The sequence below is a fragment of the Anastrepha obliqua genome, chromosome 4 (assembly GCF_027943255.1).
Source record: "Anastrepha obliqua isolate idAnaObli1 chromosome 4, idAnaObli1_1.0, whole genome shotgun sequence".
Taxonomy (NCBI): domain Eukaryota; kingdom Metazoa; phylum Arthropoda; class Insecta; order Diptera; family Tephritidae; genus Anastrepha; species Anastrepha obliqua.
This window is the reverse complement of record NC_072895.1, coordinates 124,617,578-124,641,833: the sequence shown is the minus strand read 5'-3', so window position 1 is coordinate 124,641,833 and position 24,256 is coordinate 124,617,578. Positions and strand designations below refer to the sequence as shown.

The window sequence follows — 24,256 nt, the reverse complement described above, 5'->3', positions numbered from 1 at the left end:
TGTTTTTGATAAAATTTATATATTTTTAATTCATTGTGTTTTTCTGGTCATAGAGGACCGGTTTTTGTATAAATTTTACAATTTTTTTGTATTTTTTTTTTTATATTTTTATGTTCTGCTTTTCAGCGAATGTATGTGGCTTCTATTTTTCATTTATTTTGTTGTTTAAAGTAGCAAAAAATCGTTACAACGTTTTTTCATCCTTTTCAATTTTCCCTTTTACACGCAACTCTATTTGCAGATTGTTTATAGTTTTCTTATATTCAGCGAGCGATTGACAATGCAAATCATTTGCCTTTGGGTTTCAATATCACTCGAAAATTTACAATTTTTTTTTTTGAATAAGCTTTTGCAATTTTTTTTTTGTTTTCTTCAATTATTTCTTTCTATTTTAATATTTTTGTTTTCCTAAGCTTGTCAAGTCACTTCTCAAATAAAATGATTAGAGCAAAATCTCTTCAATTCAACCAAAATCTATCGATTTTTTACAATTACCAAGGACTCAAACCTTTTTTTCCTTTTTGTTGTTTATTTTAAGATGTTGTTTATTCCACCTACGCATCGCAAAAGTACACTAAAAATGCATACCTTCTTCATCGTAAATGACTAAAACAAATTTTTATTCAAGTGAAAAAATTAAAATTTGGTGTTGTTTGCAATGCAATGAGTATGGCTTGGTTGCTGTTGTTAGGAATTATAAAATACTTGAATGTTACCTTCTTCGTTATGGGTGAAATTGTCGAAAAACAATTAGAATACAAATTCAATCTCCAAGTTTTAATAGAAAAAATGCATTTCAAGTCTGCAGCAAAAATTGCTTCGGGTTTGATTACCAAGTTTTATCATGAATTTCTTTGTTCAAATTTTTGCTGCGCGCGACATTCTGTCGTCTTGGCTTGAATTTTCTTCCCATTTCCTCCGTTCCGGCTTTGATTTTCAAAATCTATTGCAAATTCTAGTTCTTGATTTTCATATTTTTTTAATATTAAATTCAGCGATGACTATACAAACCATTTCGGAGTTTTTGGATTAACTTGAGAACTCGTTGAATTATGATATTTGTATTATTGAATGTAAAAATAGTTTCGTTTTGATTGGCTGGATTGAAAAGAGAATAATCTGAAATTAAGTGCGAAAAAGTATGAAACTTGATTATGTGGGAAAATTATAAAATTTGAAGGTAGGCTAAGTAGTTTTTACGAATGTTAAGCGGTGTTACGATCTTTCAATGGCCCTCATTATCCACTACTAAAAAATCTGTAACCCACATTCCACTAATCTGAATATCGAGTTCCATCTTTTTACTTTCGTGTTAAATTTTGTTTTGAGCTAAAAGTGTGTAACTAATATTTGATGTTGTGTTTAGTAATAATAATATATAAAGTTACTGAACTTTTACGTTCGTTGAGAAATTAATACAATTCTAAGTTTTTCTTTTGCTCTCATGTTTAATTGGTAGGCTCAGTTACGCGATGGACCTGTAACACAGCGACGGCTTCTTCTACTTTGGCTTTCAAAGCATCCTGATCTTCCAGCATGTGCAACAATTCGGAGTTCTCGATCTCCAATAGCATACCGGTAATTTTGCCGGCCATTAATGGATGCATACGCTCGATCATTGGATATAAACGTTCGCCCAAAATTTGTTTTTGCTCTTGTGGTTTGGCGTTAGCCAACAATGAAGCAATCAATTTTTCTTGACCTGAAATATAGAAATGAAATAGTTGAGTTCCCACTTTATTTCTATGTATCGTTTTTTAATCGAAATAAATAAACTATCACTTATTATTACTCACCCTTTTGATGCATTGGCTGCACTTGTGGCTGTTGCTGAACTGGCTGTGGTGGTGGATTGCGCATGTTAGCTGTATACTTATAGTTGGCAGCGCGTTGTTGAGCACCGCCTGCGGTGATTGGAGCTCCAGCCATTTGGATATTACCCGCAGCAACTGCTTGCTGGCCAGTTATAGCACGTGCGCCAGTGTTACGCATTGTATTTGCAGCAGCAACTGCGGCATGTGCACCTTGAACTGCTTGAGGTTGTCCACGCCCTGCGGCTGCTGCAGGGCGGAACTGAGCAGTACCAGTCGCTGCCATAGCAGCAGCATTTTGGAAGCCACCAGCAGCCGCGGCTGCGGCTCCAGCTTGTGTAACTCCTTGTACGCCCGCAGCAGGACGTACTTGTGGTGCCCATCTCGGTGTGTTACGGATTGGTTGTGTCACTTGTGGACCAAAGAAGCGCTGTCCTGGCGCCATGGTAGGCACAAAGAATCCACCTGCAGCGTTTGGCTGGAAGATTTGGCCCAGTTGTTGCATACGCATACCGGACATATGACGCATATATTGCGATGCTAGATGTGCTTTCCGGTCCTCTTTACGTTGAGCTAAAGCAACATAGAGTGGTTTCGAACCAACAACTCGTCCATTCAGTTCAGTGACGGCACAGGTGGCTTCATTTGGTGAAATGAAGCAAACGAAACCGAATCCCTTAGAACGGCCCTCTTCATCGGTCATAACCTTAGCGGATGTAATGGTGCCAAACACTGAGAACTCCTTACGCAGGCGTTCATCATCGATACTGTCATCCAAGTTTTTAACATATAAATTAACACCAAAGACAGACTCCTGACGTTTTTTTTTTAATTCCTCAAATTTTCTTTTGAGTTCTTGCTGGCGTTCAGCCTTTTTCTGGGCGCGGGCTACATACAAAACTTTGCCGTCACCCATTTCCTTGCCATTCAAGGCATCGACAGCAGCTTCAGCTGCCTCGGTTGTCTCATAGGCGACAAAGCCAAAGCCTTTGCTTTTGCCATCTTCTTTAAGCATGACCTGAGGGGAAAAAGAACAACTTGGAGTATTCAACGGGTACTACTGGTTTTTACAAATATTTGCCTTAACATATACAAATGAATATTGATAGAAACACCACTAACAAAACTATGATAAAGTCTTTGTGATTCGTCGACTTTCGTCGATTGTATTGGACATCAATCGACACAGCTTTGAATCTTAATCGTTTGCCAAGATACCAAACGACCAATGGGTATATAAGCTCCATGTCTCTATTTTTAACTAGGATTAATATACATGTATGAGCGAAACCTACTGCTAAATCGATAGAAGTGATGAGAGATGATTATGTTAATATGAATTTGTGATTCGTCGACTTTTGTCGATTGTATTGGACATCAATCGACATGGTAAGTTTGGAATCTGATTTGTTTCTCTTACAGCTTTGAATCTTAATCGTTTGCCAAGACACCAAACGACCAATGGGTATATAAGCTGTATGTCTCTATTTTTAACTAGGATTAATATATGTACATGTATGAGCGAAACTTACTGCTAAATCGATAGAAGTAATGAGAGATGATTATGTTAATATGAATTTGTAATACGTCGACTTTTGTCGATTGTATTGGACATCAATCGACATGGTAAGTTTGGAATCTGATTGTTTCTCTTACAGCTTTGAATCTTAATCGTTTGCCAAGACACCAAACGACCAATGGGTATATAAGCTGTATGTCTCTAATTTTAACTAGGATTAATATACATGTATGAGCGAAACTTACTGCTAAATCGATAGAAGTGATGAGCGATGATTATGTTAATATGAATTTGTGATTCGTCGACTTTTGTCGATTGTATTGGACATCAATTGACATGGTAAGTTTGGAATCTGATTTGTTTCTCTCACAGCTTTGAATCTTAATCGTTTGCCAAGACACCAAACGACCAATGGGTATATAAGCAGTATGTCTCTAATTTTAACTAGGATTAATATACATGTATGAGCGAAACTTACTGCTAAATCGATAGAAGTGATGAGAGATGATTATGTTAATATGAATTTGTGATTCGTCGACTTTTGTCGATTGTATTGGACATCAATCGACATGGTAAGTTTGGAATCTGATTTGTTTCTCTTACAGCTTTGAATCTTAATCGTTTGCCAAGACACCAAACGACCAATGGGTATATAAGCTGTATGTCTCTATTTTTAACTAGGATTAATATATGTACATGTATGAGCGAAACTTACTGCTAAATCATTAGAAGTAATGAGAGATGATTATGTTAATATGAATTTGTAATACGTCGACTTTTGTCGATTGTATTGGACATCAATCGACATGGTAAGTTTGGAATCTGATTGTTTCTCTCACAGCTTTGAATCTTAATCGTTTGCCAAGACACCAAACGACCAATGGGTATATAAGCTGTATGTCTCTAATTTTAACTAGGATTAATATACATGTATGAGCGAAACTTACTGCTAAATCGATAGAAGTGATGAGCGATGATTATGTTAATATGAATTTGTGATTCGTCGACTTTTGTCGATTGTATTGGACATCAATTGACATGGTAAGTTTGGAATCTGATTTGTTTCTCTCACAGCTTTGGATCTTAATCGTTTGCCAAGACACCAAACGACCAATGGGTATATAAGCAGTATGTCTCTAATTTTAACTAGGATTAATATACATGTATGTGCGAAACTTACTGCTAAATCGATAGAAGTAATGAGAGATGATTATGTTAATATGAATTTGTAATACGTCGACTTTTGTCGATTGTATTGGACATCAATCAACATGGTAAGTTTGGAATCTGATTGTTTCTCTTACAGCTTTGAATCTTAATCGTTTGCCAAGACACCAAACGACCAATGGGTATATAAGCTGTATGCCTCTATTTTTAACTAGGATTAATATATGTACATGTATGAGCGAAACCTACTGCTAAATCGATAGAAGTAATGAGAAATGATTATGTTAATATGAATTTGTAATACATCGACTTTTGTCGATTGTATTGGACATCAATCGACATGGTAAGTTTAGAATCTGATTGTTTCTCTTACAGCTTTGAATCTTAATCGTTTGCCAAGACACCAAACGACCAATGGGTATATAAGCTGTATGTCTCTAATTTTAACTAGGATTAATATACATGTATGAGCGAAACTTACTGCTAAATCGATAGAAGTAATGAGAGATGATTATGTTAATATGAATTTGTAATACGTCGACTTTTGTCGATTGTATTGGACATCAATCGACATGGTAAGTTTGGAATCTGATTGTTTCTCTCACAGCTTTGAATCTTAATCGTTTGCCAAGACACCAAACGACCAATGGGTATATAAGCTGTATGTCTCTAATTTTAACTAGGATTAATATACATGTGTGAGCGAAACCTACTGCTAAATCGATAGAAGTGATGAGAGATGATCATTCCCATGGCAGCCGGTTCTACGTTACCGGAATGACCTGTCTAGTAAACAGTATATCACCCCACCCCTTACGTCACAGGAGCAACTCCTCGCAGCAACCTTACTCCAAATACTTCTCCTCAGGGCTGGAGTTGAATCCAACCCTGTGCCAGAAGTATTCTATTGCTGCGGTTAGGTGAAACAAGTGCAACGGGTGGAGCCATCTCAAGACCTGTTCAGGCCTTAAGACACATAGGGAGTGGACCCCACGGTATGTGGTCTCGAGTTGCTCCCGCCAGCAAGCGTCTAATGCCTCCACGGCTACTACCTCTTCTGATAGGCCGGCACTACCAACCGCCACCACAACTAGTACCTCTACGGTAAGGAGCCTATCGGAGCAACACCACTCCCCTGACTTAACTCATCCCCTTCCCTCCTGCTCCAACCCCAGTACGGGGACAAACCAGCAGCTCCTGGTCCCCCGCACAGTCTGTTCCGTGTGTCAGACCGTAATACCTCGGAATCTGGTATAAGTCCAATGCAATTCTTGCAATGGCTGGTGCCACTTTCGGAGATGTTCCGGCCTGCGCACCACCCGTGAGTGGACAACTGGCTACGTTGCCCCCTGCTGTAGAGCTCTGCACCCGCAACCGCCACCCATGGCGGGCCGCCCACCATCAACAGGCCGCAACAACAACAGCGGATTACACAGCAGGCCCAACGTAGGCAACCCTATGGGTCCCTCACCCCCCCAAGTTACAACATCACCCAGAAACTTTAAGCTTCTTCAATTTAACTATAACGGACTCAAGAGCAAGGTCGACGAGATAGTTGACTTCATGGGCCGGCACAGTATCAATATAACTGCGGTCCAGGAAAACAGGCTGCACGCTAGGTGCACAGACATGATCGCGAGCGAGACAATGGTGATGGCCTAGCGTTTATGGTCCACCACACAGTGCAGTATCATCTCATTGATGAAGGAATCGACCGCAGGGACAACACCTTAGAATGTCAAGGCATAGCTGTCCGGACAGGTGATTCCGAGCTCGAAATTTTTAACATTTATATACCCCCTGTCGCCTGCTACCCGGCTGGATATCACCCTGATATAGGTGCGCTCATCAGAGGTGAAAACCGATTGGTTGTAGGTGACTTTAATGCGCATCACGATCTTTAGCATTCAAGCCTGCCAAATGATCGACGAAGCGCCCACCAGGGTAGTGGGCAATTGTAGCAGCTCGCCTGATCTAACAATAGCTAGCGCGGGTCTGATAAATAGCATAACGTGGCTACCTATGCTATCGCTTGCATCAGACCACTTGCCCATTATCGTCTCGATTGAGAGACCTGCCGACTTTGTTTCCGCGAACCACCGGTCATATTTTAACTTTAAAAAATGTAATTGGGCCGGCTTCACGGAATTCACTGAGGACACCTTCGACGCTCTTCCCATCCCCACCCATGTGCGCGCAGGTGGACGCGCATTCCGCAAGGTGCTCACAGCTGCTGCGGCTCGCTTCATCCCAGCTGGAAGCTTTAATGACATTCGTCCTCATTTCCCAGCCGAAGCAGCCAGCCTGGCAAACGAGCGTGACCACCTACACCAGGCCGATCCCGGGGATCCCCGCATAAGGGATCTCAATTTGGAGATCCGGCAACTGGTAGACCAACACAAGCGGACTAAATGGGTTGAGCACTTGAAGACCTGTAACCTCACCTCTAGGGTTAGTGAGCTCTGGTCCACCGTTAGGTCCCTGTCGAGCCCGACGAAGCACAACGACAAGGTGGCCATCACCTTCAACGGTTGTACTTCGTCGGACCCGAAGGGATGCGCGAGCTATTTTAGCCGGCTTTTCATACTGCATCCTCCGGGCGACAGATCCAAGCGCCGTGCTACCAGAAGGCTGCACAAACTGACGAATGACAGTGCGCCACTTACTTTCCCCGGTAATGAGGTTCAGGGGGGGCCATCAACAAATCGAAATCATCGAAAGCCATTGGCCCTGACGGATTAAACGCGCTGATGCTGAAGCATCTGGGACCCCTGGGAGTAGGATTCCTCACAAGGGTCTTCAATCTGTCCCTGGCCACACTCATCATCCCTGACAAGTAGAAAGCAGGGAGAGTGGTCCCACTACTGAAACCTGGGAAAACCCGCCAACCAAGGGGTCTTATCGGCCGATAACTCTCCTTTCCCCAGTAGTGAAGACACTTGAAGTCCTCCTACTCCCACTCTTCACGAAACACCTGGCCCCAGCCCCACATCAGCACGGATTCCGACGAGTGCATAGCACCACCACTGCACTCACCGCCATAAACGTCCAGATAAATCGCGGGCTTAACCAAACCGCCCCTGCGAGAGGACTGTCCTAGTAGCGTTGGACCTGAAGAAGGCTTTCGATACAGTCAGCCATTCCACGCTACTAGATGATATTTATCAGTCGACACTCCCGCCAGGGCTGAAGAGGTGGTCCGCAAACTATCTGAGCCGTCGTCACTCGTCAGTGACTTTGCGAGATCAAACATCGAAGCAGAGGAAGATAAAGCAAGGTGTACCGCAGGGTGGTGTCCTTTCTCCCTTGCTGTTCAACTTCTTTATCTCGAAGCTTCCCCAACCACCAACGGGAGTTTCCCTGGTCTCATAAGCTGACGACTGTACGATAATGACGTCGGGCAATGACATCGATGGCCTGTGTTCCAAAGTGAACAACTACCTCACCGACCTTTCTCACTTTTTCACTGCGAGGAATCTCCAACTTTCCCCCACTAAATCCACGGCGACCCTCTTCACCACCTGGACAAAGGAGGTCAAACTGTCCCTTAAGGTAAAAGTCGATGACACACCAATACCGACAGTAAACAGCCCCAAAATTTTGGGTGTAACCTTTGACAGTTTGCTCTCGTTCTCAGCGTAATTGCGGTAATTGCCATTAAAGTCCGAAACCGCAACAAGGTCCTCAAATCGCTTGCCAGCAGCACTTGGGGCAAAGAAAAAGAACTGTTGCTATCGATATTTAAGGCAATTGGTCAGCCGGTTCCAAACTATGCAGCGCCTGTCTGGTCGCCTAGAACTAGTGACACGCAGTGGACAAAGCTTCAGACATGCCAAAATACTGTCATTCGGACAGCGATCGGTTGCCTCCTGATGTCCCCGGTTCAACACCTACACAACGAGGCACAAATGCTCCCAGTAATGGAGCATAACAAACTGCACAGCAAGCAGTTCCTGCTGGGATGTTACCGCAGGTTTCACCCCTGCAGACACTTACTTGAGCCTGAGCCGCCTCCCAGGCACGTCAGGAGACATCTCTTAGACTACGCTGACGAAATCCAGGACAAAACTGACCGCAATCTACTGGACCTGACAGTATTTAGACAACAGTCGATAAACGACATTCACCGGGAGACCGTCACCACCTTCTTAAGTTCCCGTCCTGTGAATGCCGTAATCGGAGTCCAACCACCACCTACAGCAGATGAAGAGCTCCAGCTTCCTCGTGAGACACGTGTAACACTGGCACAATTACGTTCTGGATATTGTAGCATGTTAAACTCCTACCTATCCAGAATCGACCCCGACATAGCAAACATATGTCCGGCATGTGAAGACACCCGCACGACACGTTTCCACGACAGTCGGTTCTACGTTACCGAAACGACCCGGATTTATATCCGGCCAAGGACTGTCACTCCAGCAGCATTCACCGTATGTAAGTATGGGGAATGTTTATGCTGATACAACAACAACACTAACCACCTCTTCACATGCCCCCTAAAACCGACCCATCTAACACCCCTCTCCCTCTGGACCCATCCCGTCGAAAAAGCATGTTTCCTGGGCCCACCCCTAGATGAGCTAGACGAAGATGACAGATGAGGTGTATCTACAATATGGGTATCAAATGAAAGCTGTTGGTGAATGCTTTAGTTCAGAGTATTTTTCATGCCGCTCCGTGACTAGGGTCTCGAGATAGAGACCAAAACGTGGATCCTAGAATGTGTTTGTACAATATGGATATCAAATGAAAGCTGTTGATAAGTGCTTTAATACGGGGTAATTTTCATACCTATTGATGACTAGGGTCTGGAAATATATGCCAAAACGTGGACCCGCCGTGTCTTTGAACCGAATTAAACCAAACTTATGCACATTGTTAAGTAAGTATTGAAAATGGGTTTCGTAAAGTTTGGTTGTAATTCGGAGCAGTGGCAACGGGTACAGCGTTCTTTTGAGCCAGCCATAATGTCGCTTACTTTTTTTAACGCTTGGGGCGGAACTGAACTGTCAAATTGACAGTGTGAGTTACAATGTGTCAATATTTCTTTCTGATTTGGATGCCATAAGGAAAAAACGTAAGTGCAACATGTAAAAATTGTTTGTGAATTTTTTTGGAGTGGATTTTGGAACAGTGAATAATTTCTTACGAAATTTGAGAATTTAATGTGAAATCCGAATGAAATTATGTATTCGTGGAAAAAACATTTTTTTCTTTTGTTTTTTTGAAAAATATAAATGGATAATGGTTAAAAAAGCTCCAATGCTTAATAAAACATATAAATTGAAACGAAAAATTCATGGATGATCAGGAAAAAAGACGATTGTTTATTCATATGCGTTGATTTGAAATTTAAAAACAATCTTCTTTTTTCCTGATTTTCAATTTATATTTTATATTTACTCAAAAACAAATAGAAAAACAAAAAATATTGTTTATGCCAAAGGGCTTGAATAAAGAATAAAGAAATAAATGATATGAAAACCATATATTTTCTGTTCTAAACCATATCTATTCTATTTTAGTGTGCCCAGCGAAGGGGGCCGGGTTTGCTAGTAATATATATATAAACATATTTTTAACATAAATATCTCAGCGAAACATACTCTTGAATCGATAGAATGATTTTGAAATACGTCGACTTTTGTAGTAAGTTGGAATCTGATTGTTTCTCTCATCAAGCTGTGTATAATTCATTAAACTTTTTATATAAAAATGTTCCTCACCTTATAGCTTGTGATCTTTCCAAAGGGTTCAAAGAGTTCCTTCAATTTCTCGTCGTCGAAGTCCTCGCCAAAATTTTTCACATATACATTTGTAAATAATTTAGCTTTCTCACCCAATTCCTTCTCGCGTTCCTTGCGTGGTATAAATTTGCCTACATATACTTTCTTTGCATTTAACAACATACCATTCACCTTCTCAATTGAGGTATTGGCTGCCTCTTCGGTTTCAAAGTGAACGAAACCATATCCCTTGGAATTGCCTTTTTCATCTGTCGCAACTTTACAACTAAGTATGTTCCCAAAAGCCGAAAAAGTGTCGTAAATCGCTTTATTGTCAATACTCTTATCCAAATTCTTAATGAATACGTTGCCAATGCCAGACCGACGCAAGGAGGGATCTCGCTGAGACCACATAATGCGAATTGGCTTGTTACGAATCAGATCAAAGTTCATTGTATCCAACGCACGTTCAGCTGTTAAAAGATATGAGTTTTAAATATTACAAAACAAAAAAATAAATTGATAGTTTTAAACAATGAATTTTTGCGTCACATACACACAGAGAATTTCTGACATAAATGGAGATAAATTTAGTTCCAAATACAGCGAATTTTATTACTTAAGTAATCAGTTTCAAAGAAATCAACATATCAAGAGAGTAGAATAAAATGTGCAATCATTTCTTCATGAGAATAGAATAATTTGAGGTTTGCACTTTGACGGTCGATTGTCAAAACCTCATTCAAACCAATCCAGTTTATTAAAAAGTCGAATTTGGATTTGGGTCATACAAAACATTCATCGAATGAATAGAATGATCTCTGGATGCAACTGTTAAATTACCTTGAAGAAGATAAAACAATCACTGGAATTTTATTCCAAAATGTACGACAAACTAGATAAAAGGACGATTAGAAAACGCCCAGAAACTAAGCTCATTTAATAAGAATATAGAAAAACAAAGGACTTGCTCCAAGCACGTAATAAAAGCGGATTTATTGAAGCACTTATAAACGCTTGCAACCTTATTGCAAGTGCTAAGCTCATACTTTTCTGATGTCCGGCACTTAATTTGCTAAGATGAAGAATGGAATTTTCTATAAATATTTTTATTCGATTATTTACTTCGATATTGACTAAATTGCCGTCATTGAAAATGGCAAATAAAATAATGAAGCAATCGACTTTGCACGCAACAATGGCCGAATTTTTGAAATTCAAAACGCTATACTTTCTCCAAAGAATTAATATGACAAGTTAATAAACTAGCTAATTTCTGCTAGCTTTTATTAACTGATAGTGTTCTTTGAATATACATATACATTTTTTTAAGTCGTTTATTTTGTAAAAAATGTGTAGTATATATATTTAGTCGACAAAAAAGGTAGGCGATATACTATCGTAACAAAAAATATTCATAATTATAATATTTTATTCACTTACTAATGATGCCATTCACAAAACGTTGAAATTTGAATAACATGGTAAGTAAAGTGAGTTTTAATTTAGCATTTTTACAATCGTCAGCGAACATAAATAATTCGTCAACAATATTATTGAAAAATGCATTATTGTATTTATATGGTGTACTAAAATGTAGTTGTGCAACAACAAAAATAACAATATCGTACTGAAAAACTACTACCTGTTATAAATGTCTTTTCATATTCCACTAAATATATATACACATTTTTATAAGCAGTCCATGCAGTGAATTCATTTATAAAGCCTGTTAGAACACATTTATAAATCAGCCACATCCAATACATGCAATCGTATGCAGAAAATTAACACGTGGCCAGTCTGGTGGACAGTTAGCCAGCCAAGGCGAGTAGCAGGTAGCTTCGCCAGAGCAACAATATGGCATATGATACAATAGGTTTTCCCCATGAAATCATCACTGAAAACGTGTTGATATGTGCTGTTTTTCATTGTTCCGTTTTCCTTTCCGGACATCACATCGAACCGATGTGAAATCGAAATCGCCATTTTTCTGCCACGCGAAATAACTAAAAATTACAGAAAACACTATAAATGTAATCGTCCGTGATATTTGTTCCTTATCCTTGATTACTTCTTCGGAAAATTCTGTCATGGCATCACAGTTTGCAAAAATTTAAAACTACTTTAAAGCACTCCCATTACTCTTTCAATGTTACGAGTTTTTGCATGTTGACAGAAATCACTTTATACTAGATAAATAGAAAACAAAATAATTATGGCTTGATCCCGGATAGCACGCATCCATAGCTTTTACAACATTTTATAGTCCCATATCTACAAACCTTCCAATGTTAATTTCCTATTTAAATTCAAATATTCGTTGTTGCAAGGTCGAAGCAATCAAACACGCTCAAAGATATTTAACATTTCTTTTGAAATTTGAGACACAGTCGTCCTACGTAGTGTAATTTTAATCTTATCTGACGGATCGTTGAAATCCTCCTTCCGCAAGAAATCTCAACGTGCCTGCTACATTCAGCTCAACAAGCTTTATTAAAGGCCTAATAATATCGTTCATAACGTTCACTAAACAAAGCGGCAAAAGGATGTCGCGCGTTAATGTTGAGATGATAGCTTTATACTTATTTATGCACTTACGCAGCCTCTGGAATCTCCAAAGGATTACAGTAGTCTCTAAGAAGAAGTTTCTCAATTTTTCTTGTTTTAGCATATGAAGCAGAAAAAATGATAAAACGCTCTTTTTAACGCAAATCTAATTAAAAATTAAATGGAAATTTCTGTTGCCTGATAATCAGCTGTTTTAGATTTGGCTTCAAACACGAGATTTTCATCGCACCCAAAACTATTTCTTGCAAATTTTAATTTAATTTTTTTTTTTTACATCCTGAATGAATTTTTGACATTTTAACTACCTAATTGAAAACAAAATAAATGTTTTTGTACTATCGCTATCATTTTGTCAGCATTTGCCTTCCATACTCGATTAACCCAACTAATTTCAACTATCGAGTACGCAAATTTTCGTAATCGATTATTAATTATCGACAAAATAAATTGGTACCTCCCAAATGACTGTCCCTGAACAGTCGTCTATGATAAAACTTAATATAAATCTTTTATATGATGTAAAATCTACTTTTAATTATCTATTGTAGACACCGATACATATTTAATTAATTACATATGTATGTACATGTCTTTTTATATTATATTTTATTGCATATATGTATGTGCATATGTATCGAGGTTTTCGTCAATGAACGCATGCAAAATGGTTTTTGTGTCCAAAAGACAATGGTTTCCAAAGAAAAACGATACAATAACATGTACACATACACATATTTGTACCGCTTTCTGATGCCATTGAACTATGTATAAATAAACTGACAGCACATTCGTCTAACAGTGAAAGTTGAAGCGAACCAAATGCGTACGCCTACGGTTTTAGTTAGTTTAGAAACGTGACTAAATTATTATCTACAATATGCGAGGTATATTTTACTCTATTTCTACTATTCATAAGCAAATCTCCACTAGTAAGCAAAAGATCAATTCAATTTTTGTTGTAAATTTCTGTCATAGTTTTCTCTTTGTTTCACCTCGTGCGCATTATGAGACACTGTTGAAATTTTTCCTTCACGTTTTTTACAAATTATTAGTTAACTCTTTTGACTGATTTGTACATATGTATGTAACGTGGATAAATTACTGTTAACAAACAAACAAGTACTTGGTCCATGAATAATAGTGTTGAAAACGGAAACATTTAATAACACAAGTTTTAGCTTTTTTCGACAGTGTGGAAAGTAATACAACACAATACCATTTCCGATGCAGGTATGGTATATGTATGTACTGGAATTGATATCAATATGGCCGACCTTTCAACAGTGAAAACCGTACAATAATGTCATATCAACATTTTTTAAATTTCTACATAAAATATAATCTAAAATGACCAATAATTTGTTTGGAGTTTTTGACAAGCACTTCAAAAGTTTACAACAAAATTACATCATACAAGCATTTCTAAACATATCCCTGACCACAATAGTTAATTAAGTCATTCGATGGCTTAATATATCCTATACAAATAATCTACTCACCATCGGCAGGCTGCTGGAAGTTCACGTATGCGTATCCCAATGAGCGACGCGTAATAACATCACGACAAACGCGAATTGATAATACCGGACCAGCGGTAGAGAATTTCTCGAAAAGCCCGGCTTCATTGATGTCTTGGTGTAAATCACCTACATAAAGTGACGCCATCTGATAATTTGGTCCTCCAGAATTCATTTCTGCTGAAGAGGATTAGGTATTTCACACTTCGTTTAGATGTTCTCCTTGAAATCGTTAAAGAGAAAAATCTACACAAAAGAAAAACTTAAAAGAACTGTAAAGAGAAAGGACGTAAACTATAAATGCTTTATTACATTCATTAAGGAAAAAAGAAAATACAATATTTTGTCTAAATTGCATTGGCAACTCTGCTAAGCACACGTTTCACTGCGTTGCATCGATACCAACATAAATTCAGTTTTACTAGGAAATTCCACAGCAAAAAATTAACCACCACCAGCTTAACTTTGGATTTTACAAAAACGGTTTCCATTATAAAATCAGATATAAAATAAACTCTTTGCAAAGTTCTTTCAAAAGCATTTTTTATTTATATTATCCAATGCTTCCACGTCGCATACAATGCCTCGTGTATACATCTGGCGGCCATTACTTTTTCTTTGGGTTTTGTCGACAGTCGACAGTCGCCACGCCACAATACTGGAATTTCACTTTCTTCTATATATGTATACGTTGCAATTAAATTATATTTACTTACGTTTTTTTACACTTGCTCGATTTTTGCTACTTTTGCAATTTTTTTGTAGGTTTTTTTATTTATTTTTATTTTTTTTTTTGGTTTTTTAAATGATTTTTTGTCACAAAAATATGTGATAGTCGCGAGATTGAAAAATCACACGACCACTCACCACGTCGGACTCTAATAGACTCCTCATAAACTATTCGTATATTCGTCTATTCGTTTCATTTCGTTCTTGCCAAGCCGAGACGCCATTTCCGAATTTCCATTCACCACACCACCAACGAAACGTGCTTTGAATGCTGTCAGAGTTGCCATAATTTACCTTACAAAGTCTACACATCTATTATATTAAATATAGTATGAAATTTGCTTGATTTTCTAACGCACACAATATCAATGCGACTATACCTACATATTCCTGTTTGCCCTCAACAAGGCTGTTTTCCGTCTGATAATATGGACGGATGTGATTTTGATTGTGTATTAAGCCAGATTTGGTGACTGTTAATTAATGGATGTTATTATTTAATTCTAAGTTTCAATTTTAATTTTAAAATTAAGTATTTCGATTCAAATTTATGACAATAATTTGTTTTACGTTATATTTAATAACTTTATTATAAATTTTGTAATTTAATGCATTAATATACTATAAAAAATTGAGACTTACAGATCCAACCTCATTCATCAAAAAATAATTAATAATAATATTATTATTATTATTATTCACAAGCTAGCTTAGAGCTTTTCACATCCTTTTATTATTGAATCATGCTGCTCAACCGTTAGAAAATTTTATTAAATAGTTTGACAATTGGAAGCAAAATAAACAATGTTCACATATGTAGCAATGAAAAACCAAAACTTACAAATTGAGAGAATAAGTTACGGGTTTCAGGACTCAACTAAAATTCAATTCGAATACTTTAAATAACGTAAGGTTTTCATCATATCAAGTAACCGCACGTTTCCAAACGCAAACATTTATAATCAGATGATGTATTCCTTACGGCGACCGTTCTTTGCTCATTAGGTGCAGTAAATATCATGTTAAATAACGTGTGCCATGAACTGTCATTTTGGTAGTTTGACAGTAAACTTTTTATTTCGACGATATGTTTATCGTGGCAAATTTATACTGATGAGCGCATAATTTTCATTTTGTAATAACTGTCAAAATTTGGTGAATACGATGGCAATAATTTAAATGTGGGCATTGCCAAGTTATCGTCGTTTTGAAAATGTCGTCAAGTGAACTATTACGTTATACACTCGTAGACGTCACGAAAAAATATAACGTCTATCATATATGCAAAACGGCAGCTCATTTCTCCACAAATGTTGGCAGTATATGACTAAACATATTGCATAGCATGAATTGACTGCCAACTTCATTAAATTTGCTGTCTCAGAAATTAATCATTGAAAAATATCAACAATTTAGTGTCAAGTCGTTAAGTAATGAACAGATGTCATTTCCGAATTTTTTTCACCATGCTACATTGGTGCGTAGGTTTTTAATCTATAATCCCCGCGAATTGGGTGTGCTTTGAATGTAGTCGGAGTTGCCACAAGCATCAATTTACATAACAAAGCAACATAACTATTTCCGAAACTATAATTTTCAGAGTAATTTAAACAAAATTTGACAATTGAAAGACCAGATAAAATGTTTAACCTTCTGCTGCTAGCTAGTCTTCATTTGCAATTTTATTATTTATAAATTTTCGCACGACTCTTTCATTTAGTCGTATTTTGTAAGATAAAAACTGCAATCAATTTGGAGAACAAACCGTAGTTTATTGTAATCACATTAAAAAAATGTATGACAGATAAAAAGATTTTTTTTTTATAAATTATAGAAAATCTCTTCAAAAATTACATACTTTCAAAAAAAACAATGACAAATGCCAGATACTCGTAGCACCCAAGCTATTGATAATTTTATAAAAAAAATGTATGTATATACTTTACCTTCGAGCTAAAAATAAATGAAGCTTTCTTGCAATACACCGCTTCAGAATAGTCACCAGCAAAACGATCAAGTCGAGGTTCAATATATCAACACAGTATTGACAATAATTGTTTTGACCACAGATGTTTAACTGATACTAATGGCAAATGTTAAGGTGACGCACACTGATTTAGGAACTTCTGAAGCAGGAGCTGGAACGGCCTTTGCGATGGCGATGATGTGTCAATTGAAATATTAAAAAATTCTCACAAATTTGAAATGCACATAAAATCGGATTTCGGAATTTAAAAAATATTTAGCCAATGATCGGACATTTAACATTTTTTTGCACAATCAAAATGCGAAAGTAAAAACGAGACATTTTTGAGTTGAGAATCAAACAAAATATTTTCTTTTTTTTGGTTGATTGCGAGAATTATTTTATTTGTTTTTTACAAACATTCAGAACAAAAACTACAATTTTCCGAAAAATATTTCTCGATATATTATATAAAAAATTCATTGAGTGCCTAGATTCGATCGTCTACCGTAGATTTAAAGTGGCTCCATGAGGAGTGTATGCATAAGTTAAGTATTCAAAGCAATTTTAGTTACGCCTCTTTTTGCCCTTTTTCTTTTCCACCTTTTTTTTGCTTCGACGATAACGTCGATAAGCCCGTTGAATAATTTTCGCGGCACGAGTCATCATAAACAGCATTACTTTCTCCTCGTGCTTTCGTCGATCTTCCTCCTCTTTTGTTTTAACGATAGCTTCATATTCAGCCTCCTCGCGTTGGTATTCCTCGAGAAATTCGTCAAACTGTCGTTTTTGCTCGTCATACTCTTCTTGCAAGTAAACGTTCTCTTTAATTTTGTCCCCAATATTTTGATCGAATTTCTTTACCAACGCTTGCAATTGCAATAAAAGTTTATTTCTGCAGATAAAAAAGTACATATGCTTGTATCACTATATACATACATATATAATACTAACAGAGAGTTGAAACACTGATGCCTCTTTCGAAAATAATATTATCTATTGAAATATCCTGTGAATAACGCAGTAAGCGAGAATTAGCAAAGCTTTTAAGCTTAGCGGAAAAACCATCCATTACGTTAAACGTTTTTGGATCCCTGAAGAATTATTAGTATTTCGCTTACAACTTTATTCGTTTCGATGATTTAATTGTTTATTATAATAAATTACACTGTGCGACAGTGATTTTATACTTTATGGCCATAAAACCGTTTTTCAGTAGGTTGATGTGAAGAATCACTCCTAACTTCGCCAATTTCCATCCGATTTCGAATTTGTTTTTTTAGTTCGAAAGAACAAAAACAAGCCTTTTTGACAGTGTGTTGACAATTTTTCTGAAATGACAACTGACGAGACTGTAGACGGAAGTATTTGGATTTTTTTTTATTTTTTCTCTATTTTTTCAACTTTGACATAATTTTTACGATATTATCCGATATTGAGGATTTTTTTAGTACACTACTGTTATAGTAAATTTAATTTTGCGTCGAATGAGCTATATTTGACTGTAATTGAATTAAAATTAATAGAGTTGTGTGGGTTTTAAGATTTTTTCTTTTTTTTTACTACGAGATTTGGTATGCGTTTCGAAGCATGAAAATGATAACAAGTGTCATTATAAACACATAATATTTATTGGAGTATTGTACAGTGCAGCACTGTACGGGATGGTACGGTGCAGTACACAACGGAACTGGTTCCAAACTGAAAAATGCATTGGAAACGGCCCTTTGGAGTTTAATATGGTACGGTACATTTGTCATTCTCTTCATCAGTTTTGAATACTTCTCTGTAAGAAATTCGATCATCATCATTCATCTGAAGTCATCATCAACTAAATTCCATTGTTTAAATCGAGAAGCGAGCGTTTCAGATTGTCTTCCCGATAGAAGTAAATCACGAGAAAGATCTTGAAAATCTGAATTTAATACAATGTGTCGTTCTGAAGACTTAGAACCAGAGGGAAAGTACTCTTCATCATCAGGTTTATTGTTATCAGTTTGATCATCATCAGCAATGAGTTGAACTTCCTTCAGTTCCTGCAGTTGAGTCAATCATATCGTCCAAGACTACGGGGTTCTTAACAGTTGCAACATCAGCATACTTTATGTGCTTTCGAGCTTTATAATGATGACCGTTACGTCCGTTTTATAAAAATAACAATCATCTGGCCTATGATAAGGCTGATGATGCCACATCATCGGAGAATATTGAGAAATTCGACTTTTCTGGCAACGTTTTGATTTATATCTCTTGAATTTCACTGAAACAAACAATAAAACTTTGACGTTTTAATAAGGTTAAATTATAATAACAAACTTCTTTTGTTAATCAATGTACAGTGTGAACTTTGGTACACTTAGGAGCTTTTTCACATTTCTATTGAAAAAAAATGTGTGATAATATGTCAGATATTTTTGTAAGTTTTAACCAGTTCTGTTGTATGCAGTACAGTACATATGTATATACTCCAATAAATATTACGTATCTATAATAACGCATCAAAACACGTCCTTATTCCCATTTAGCGTAAGTTATACCTAATATACATACCAAATTAGAAAAAAAAAAATCTTAAAACTCACACAACTCTATTAATTTTAATTCAATTACAGTCAAATATAGCTCATTCGACGCAAAATTAAATTTACTATAACAGTAGTGTACTAAAAAAAATCCTCAATATCAGATAATATCGTAAAAATTATGTCAAAGTTGAAAAAATAAAGAAAAATAAAAAAAATCCAAATACTTCCGTCTACAGTCTCGTCAGTTGTCATTTCAGAAAAATTGTCAACACACTGTCAAAAAGGCTTGTTTTTGTTCTTTCGAACTAAAAAAACAAATTCGAAAACGGATGGAAATTGGCGAAGTTAGGAGTGATTCTTCACATCAACCTACTGAAAAAACGGTTTTATGGCCATAAAATGAGATTTTGGGGGTGTATTGGAAATTTCTCTTATACCATTTTATTTAGTTTTTCTATAGCCATAAGTTGTACTAGGTCTCCATAAAAGTATATTTAATTTTTTTTTTGTCACACAGTGTTATTCGATCTAAATTTAATTTCTCAAAGTTAGTTGATGTAAACTATTAAACCGCTCTAGGAATAGTATTAGCTTACAATAGGTATATCAGTATTTCAGATGAAAACTTATACAGTAGAATCCTGGTAGAGTGAACTAATACGTACAAGACCTTTTCATTCAAACAATAGAACTCAAATCAAGAATTTAAGGGATAGCAAATTCATTCATTAACACATTTCATTTAAAATATCAAATCGTATTCAATTCAAAAATTATTTATATGTAGTATATATGTATGTTATTTTAATTATTTATATTATATTATTATAATTAAAACTTGTTTCCCCTAAAAAGTCTTTTTTATGTTGGCGTGTCCCTTTTTTTTTGTTCAAGATAGCTTCAACTGTAAAATGTCCAAGGGCAAGTACATACTATATATAATCAAGATAAATCGCGTTTCTTCGTCCACTCGTTCGCTTTCCTAAAGACTGTAACAGCTTCGGATCTGTTTAACTGGTTTTTCATTTAATGTTTGTTGTTGTTGTTGTTCTAACAGTATACTTATCCCTGTCAGTGTTATGTAGATCGCCGGTAATCTGTGTCTAGCTCATTTAACGGTAGGCCCAGGAAATATGCTGTTTCGACGGGTTGGGTCCAGAGGGAGAGGGGTGTTAGATGAGTGGATTTGATGGGGCATGTGAATAGGTGGCTAGTATCGTGTGGGGTGCCTTCACATGCTGGACATATGTTTAGTATGTCGGGGTCAATTCCAGATAAGTAGGAGTTTAACCTGCTACAGTATCCAGAACGTAATTGTGCCAAGGTTACGCGGCTCTCTCGGAGTAGCTGGAGTTCTTCGTCTGCTATGGGTACTGATTGGACTCCGATAACGGCATTCGGGGGTCGGGAGCTTAAGAAGGTGGTAAGTGTCTCCCGATGAATGTCGTTATAGTCTGTCTGAACATTGTCCGGTTTGAGCAGTTTGTTGTGCTCCTTCACAGGTGTTGTAGTGGGGACATCAGGAGGCAACCCTTCGTTGTCCGAATGACAATGCTTTGGCAAGTCTGAAGCTTCATCCATTGCGTATCACTAGTTCCAGGCGACCAGAATGTCGCTTTAAATGTCGCCAACAACATTTCTTTGCCTTTGCTCCAAGAACTGTCGGCTAGCGATTTCCGGAACTTGTTACGGTTTTGGACTTTAGTAGCAATTACGGTTGTGTGCGCAGAGAGGAAAGTAAACTGTTCGTTCACTCTATTCGATAAAAATAAATTATGTGCTAACTTACAGAGTAACCAATAAAGAAATTCGTTGTTTACTTGATCGAGTTCAGTTAACCCGGGTTCATTCAGCCCCACCGTAAATGTTACTTGGGTTAAATTTCATAAAGCTATACCACAGAAAACATTACTCGTCCTATTTGATTTTCTATACATTGGATATCCTATGAGGGCGAGTTATGAAAAACTTAATTCGACCTCTAAACGAATGAGAGTGTAAACTAAAATTTACCTCAGGAATAGGCAATGAGGGAATGCTTTGAAAACTAGCATTCCCCGAGCTTGCTAAACGAATAAGAAGAGCCTCGCAAAGAAAATATGTTTTTTTTAAATAAAGAGTACAAAGCTAAGCAATCTCGATTATCGCTCCGAAAACATTTCAAAAGGGGTTCTATTTATTTCTTGCTTCTAGTTCTACTGGGAATTAAAAAAAAAAACCAGAGAACATACAATTGACTTCATTTTTTACATTACGGTAAGTAATTGCATCAAAATGTAAATACAAGAGCCGAAAAGTCTGCGTTCACTTGGTTTATTTTAATAAATAATATCGTTATTTTATCAGGAATTTTTTCTCGTTTTTACTCACTTTTCATTCTTTGTTATTATAATTGACGTTAAGATTGGTAATACTTTGAAAACACGGATACCAAAGAAAAAGAAATTAGTGTATCGGAAAGAAAAATAATTATAAAATTGTAGAATGATAGAATGATAGAAATAGCTACCGAAACATTGGCAAAGCTATTAAGAGGGGGTATTTTCTGTTCAAAGCGTAGTAAACAATTATAAGCAAACCGGAATTTTAACATCTAAGCTTAGGTCTGGACGTCCAAGAACACTATAGGTCCGAGAGAGCAGCATAATCAATACGGCAAAGGTTAATCCTCAAATTACACTATCAAAAATTGTTGAAAACGTAAACCAAACATTTAAAAAAATGTATTTGTGCTAAATGCCATGGTAGAGTCGCCCGAAGAAAGCCGTTTATTTCACTTGTGGACAGAAGAAAGTAGATTTAATTTGTTAATAATTGTATAAATAAACCTCGGAAACAGGTCATTTTTCCAGACGAAAATAAATTTTGTATATTTGGAATAAGAGGATAAGAGCTTTTCCCCATATATTTTAAAATTGAATGCAGACTTTATTATTGCTATATTTACATACATAGATGTTGCTCCAATTACTTACCGTTATGAACAAACTGAAATAAAGAATGTCGTTAAGAAATAAATCAATAAAATATGTGTGGAACTATAAATACACATATATATATGTGTATTGTATCAACTTAAAAATATTTGTAAGATGAACGCGATCTTTATGGGCTATGAGTACATCTGTTAGTTAGGGCATTTGCTTAGATATTCAAATATGTACATGGAAATGTTGTGTGTGCACTTTCTAATTGGTTCATTTTTTCTTAGCTGACCAGATGCTCACTTACTTTTCATCGCGAACTTCTTTCTCGTGTGCCAGATTCTCTTTTAACATTTTTTCATATGCAATTTTCGCTTTCTCTAGTTCTTCTTCCAATTCTTTTTGTTTTATGACGCTAGCGACATGGATATTATGTATACGCCTGCTAGACTTCACCCTGAAAGATATAAAAAAAGGTTTAATATATAATATGTAAAATGAAATGGAAATGGAAATACACTTACAACTCTTCTCTTACATGTACATTATTGTCCCATTTTTTAAATGCCAAATCTGCCTCATACTTTTTAATAATACCATCCTTAGCTGCCAATTTCCATCTCAAGTTAATTTTTTGATTATGTAATTTGGCCTGAAATTCTATAATACGCAAACGATTATATATCTCCATTATGCAAACACAGTTATTCTATCTTCCGTATCAATATTAATATAATATTAATTATTCCACCACCTTTCGTTCGTCTCAATTACCTCTAATGTTCCTCTTCATCTGTTCATTATCATGATACACCTGATGGATTTTTTTTTCTTTTGCAAGTTCAGCTATGGCAGATTTACTTAATCGCTCCTCGGCAATGTTTTGTAACAGTGTTAAAGAATTTAAAAGAGATTTATCCACATGGCTCAATTCATCCAACCAGTTAGGTAGACTATTCAACATTTCATAATTTTCATGAAACATATCGATCAATTGTAGCAATTGCATACATTCTTCAGGTCTATATAATTTTACATCGGGTTTCTGAAATACCGAAATTAGATTACCAAAAATCTTTGATTGCGAAATACAAATACCTTCATTGTTAAATAGGATTGTATAATATGTAAGCAGTCTTCATATTTTGTCCCTTTTAAGTGTCTGCTTACAGTCAACGGGTTCTCCAGTATTTTTGGAATTACCAAGGAAATTTTTAATTTTTCAATGGATTCGTTTACAATGCACATCACGCTGTTAACCTGAGCAGCACGTTCTGCTGACATATCTGCTAAATACAATTATATTCGTAGATATGCAAGCAAAACTTGTTTTTGACCACTAGGTCTAGTCTATTTGTAGGCGTCCGATTAGGCTTACCATTTTCAATATCATTTTTTTTATTCATTTCGGTTGCTCAGTTATATATCAATCAAATTATAAACAAAGGGTCTTTACAAAATATATCCCATGGTTCAAATGAAAACAATTAAATAAAAGGTGAAATGCAAAATGAAGGAACGGTTGCTATGGACACACAGCTGTGTGCAGAGAAATAGCGCTCTTCCCCACAATAACATTTAATGAAGATTATTTTTACTGAAAGACCTAGTAAAACGTTCTTTTTGGACAAATCTATTCTTTTATTTCAGTATTATCAAAAAAATAAAATAAAAATAAAAATAAACGCTAAATATCTGCATCGAAAAACAGAAATGGGTGTTGTGGTTGATTGGCCAGTCAAGAACTGCAATTTTTTGTTTGGAAAACCAATTTTTCACCACTTTCGCTGCATGCTTG

The 24,256-nt window shown here is 36.4% G+C and overlaps 2 protein-coding genes across 7 annotated transcripts; both read right to left on the bottom strand.

The window, feature by feature from the left end:
- Nucleotides 1-17,268, bottom strand: LOC129244655 (polyadenylate-binding protein). Of its 5 annotated transcripts, none has more exons than XR_008582379.1 (6): nucleotides 15,031-15,205; nucleotides 14,297-14,586; nucleotides 10,227-10,699; nucleotides 1,797-2,829; nucleotides 1,012-1,702; nucleotides 1-943 (listed from the first exon to the last, which is right to left on the bottom strand). XR_008582379.1 is itself a non-coding variant. In XM_054882405.1 (5 exons), the coding sequence occupies exons 2-5, from the start codon at nucleotides 14,487-14,489 to the stop codon at nucleotides 1,449-1,451; spliced, it is 1,953 nt and encodes a 650-aa protein (XP_054738380.1). In that variant the 5' UTR covers nucleotides 14,490-14,586; nucleotides 16,990-17,268; the 3' UTR covers nucleotides 1-1,448. The 5 variants fall into 5 exon arrangements, 2 of the variants coding, with proteins under 2 accessions (XP_054738380.1, XP_054738379.1); XR_008582378.1 differs by having other exon boundaries at nucleotides 1-1,119; nucleotides 1,394-1,702; XR_008582380.1 differs by having other exon boundaries at nucleotides 1-1,098; nucleotides 1,394-1,702.
- On the bottom strand, nucleotides 16,990-23,931 carry LOC129244656 (meiosis-specific nuclear structural protein 1-like). Of its 2 annotated transcripts, none has more exons than XM_054882406.1 (6): nucleotides 23,837-23,931; nucleotides 23,557-23,747; nucleotides 23,233-23,503; nucleotides 22,983-23,118; nucleotides 22,766-22,915; nucleotides 16,990-17,904 (listed from the first exon to the last, which is right to left on the bottom strand). In XM_054882406.1, exons 1-6 carry the CDS (start codon nucleotides 23,862-23,864, stop codon nucleotides 17,577-17,579), a joined length of 1,104 nt encoding a protein of 367 aa, XP_054738381.1. In that variant the 5' UTR covers nucleotides 23,865-23,931; the 3' UTR covers nucleotides 16,990-17,576. The 2 variants fall into 2 exon arrangements, with proteins under 2 accessions (XP_054738381.1, XP_054738382.1); XM_054882407.1 differs by having other exon boundaries at nucleotides 23,557-23,744.
- Nucleotides 23,932-24,256: the final 325 nt, after the last annotated feature.

Excerpts from the sequence above, each read along its gene's own strand:
- LOC129244655 (XM_054882405.1), bottom strand. The coding sequence starts at position 14,489 with ATGAATTCTGGAGGACCAAATTATCAGATGGCGTCACTTTATGTAGGT. Across the intron at positions 10,700-14,296 it reads CTTCCAGCAGCCTGCCGATG|CTGAACGTGCGTTGGATACA; the intron begins GTGAGTAGATTA and ends ATCTTTTAACAG. Across the intron at positions 1,703-1,796 it reads GCAGCCAATGCATCAAAAGG|GTCAAGAAAAATTGATTGCT; the intron begins GTGAGTAATAAT and ends TCTATATTTCAG.
- LOC129244656 (XM_054882406.1), bottom strand. The coding sequence starts at position 23,864 with ATGAATAAAAAAAATGATATTGAAAATG. Across the intron at positions 23,748-23,836 it reads AAAAAATGATATTGAAAATG|CAGATATGTCAGCAGAACGT; the intron begins GTAAGCCTAATC and ends AATTGTATTTAG. Across the intron at positions 23,504-23,556 it reads AATCCTATTTAACAATGAAG|AAACCCGATGTAAAATTATA; the intron begins GTATTTGTATTT and ends TCGGTATTTCAG.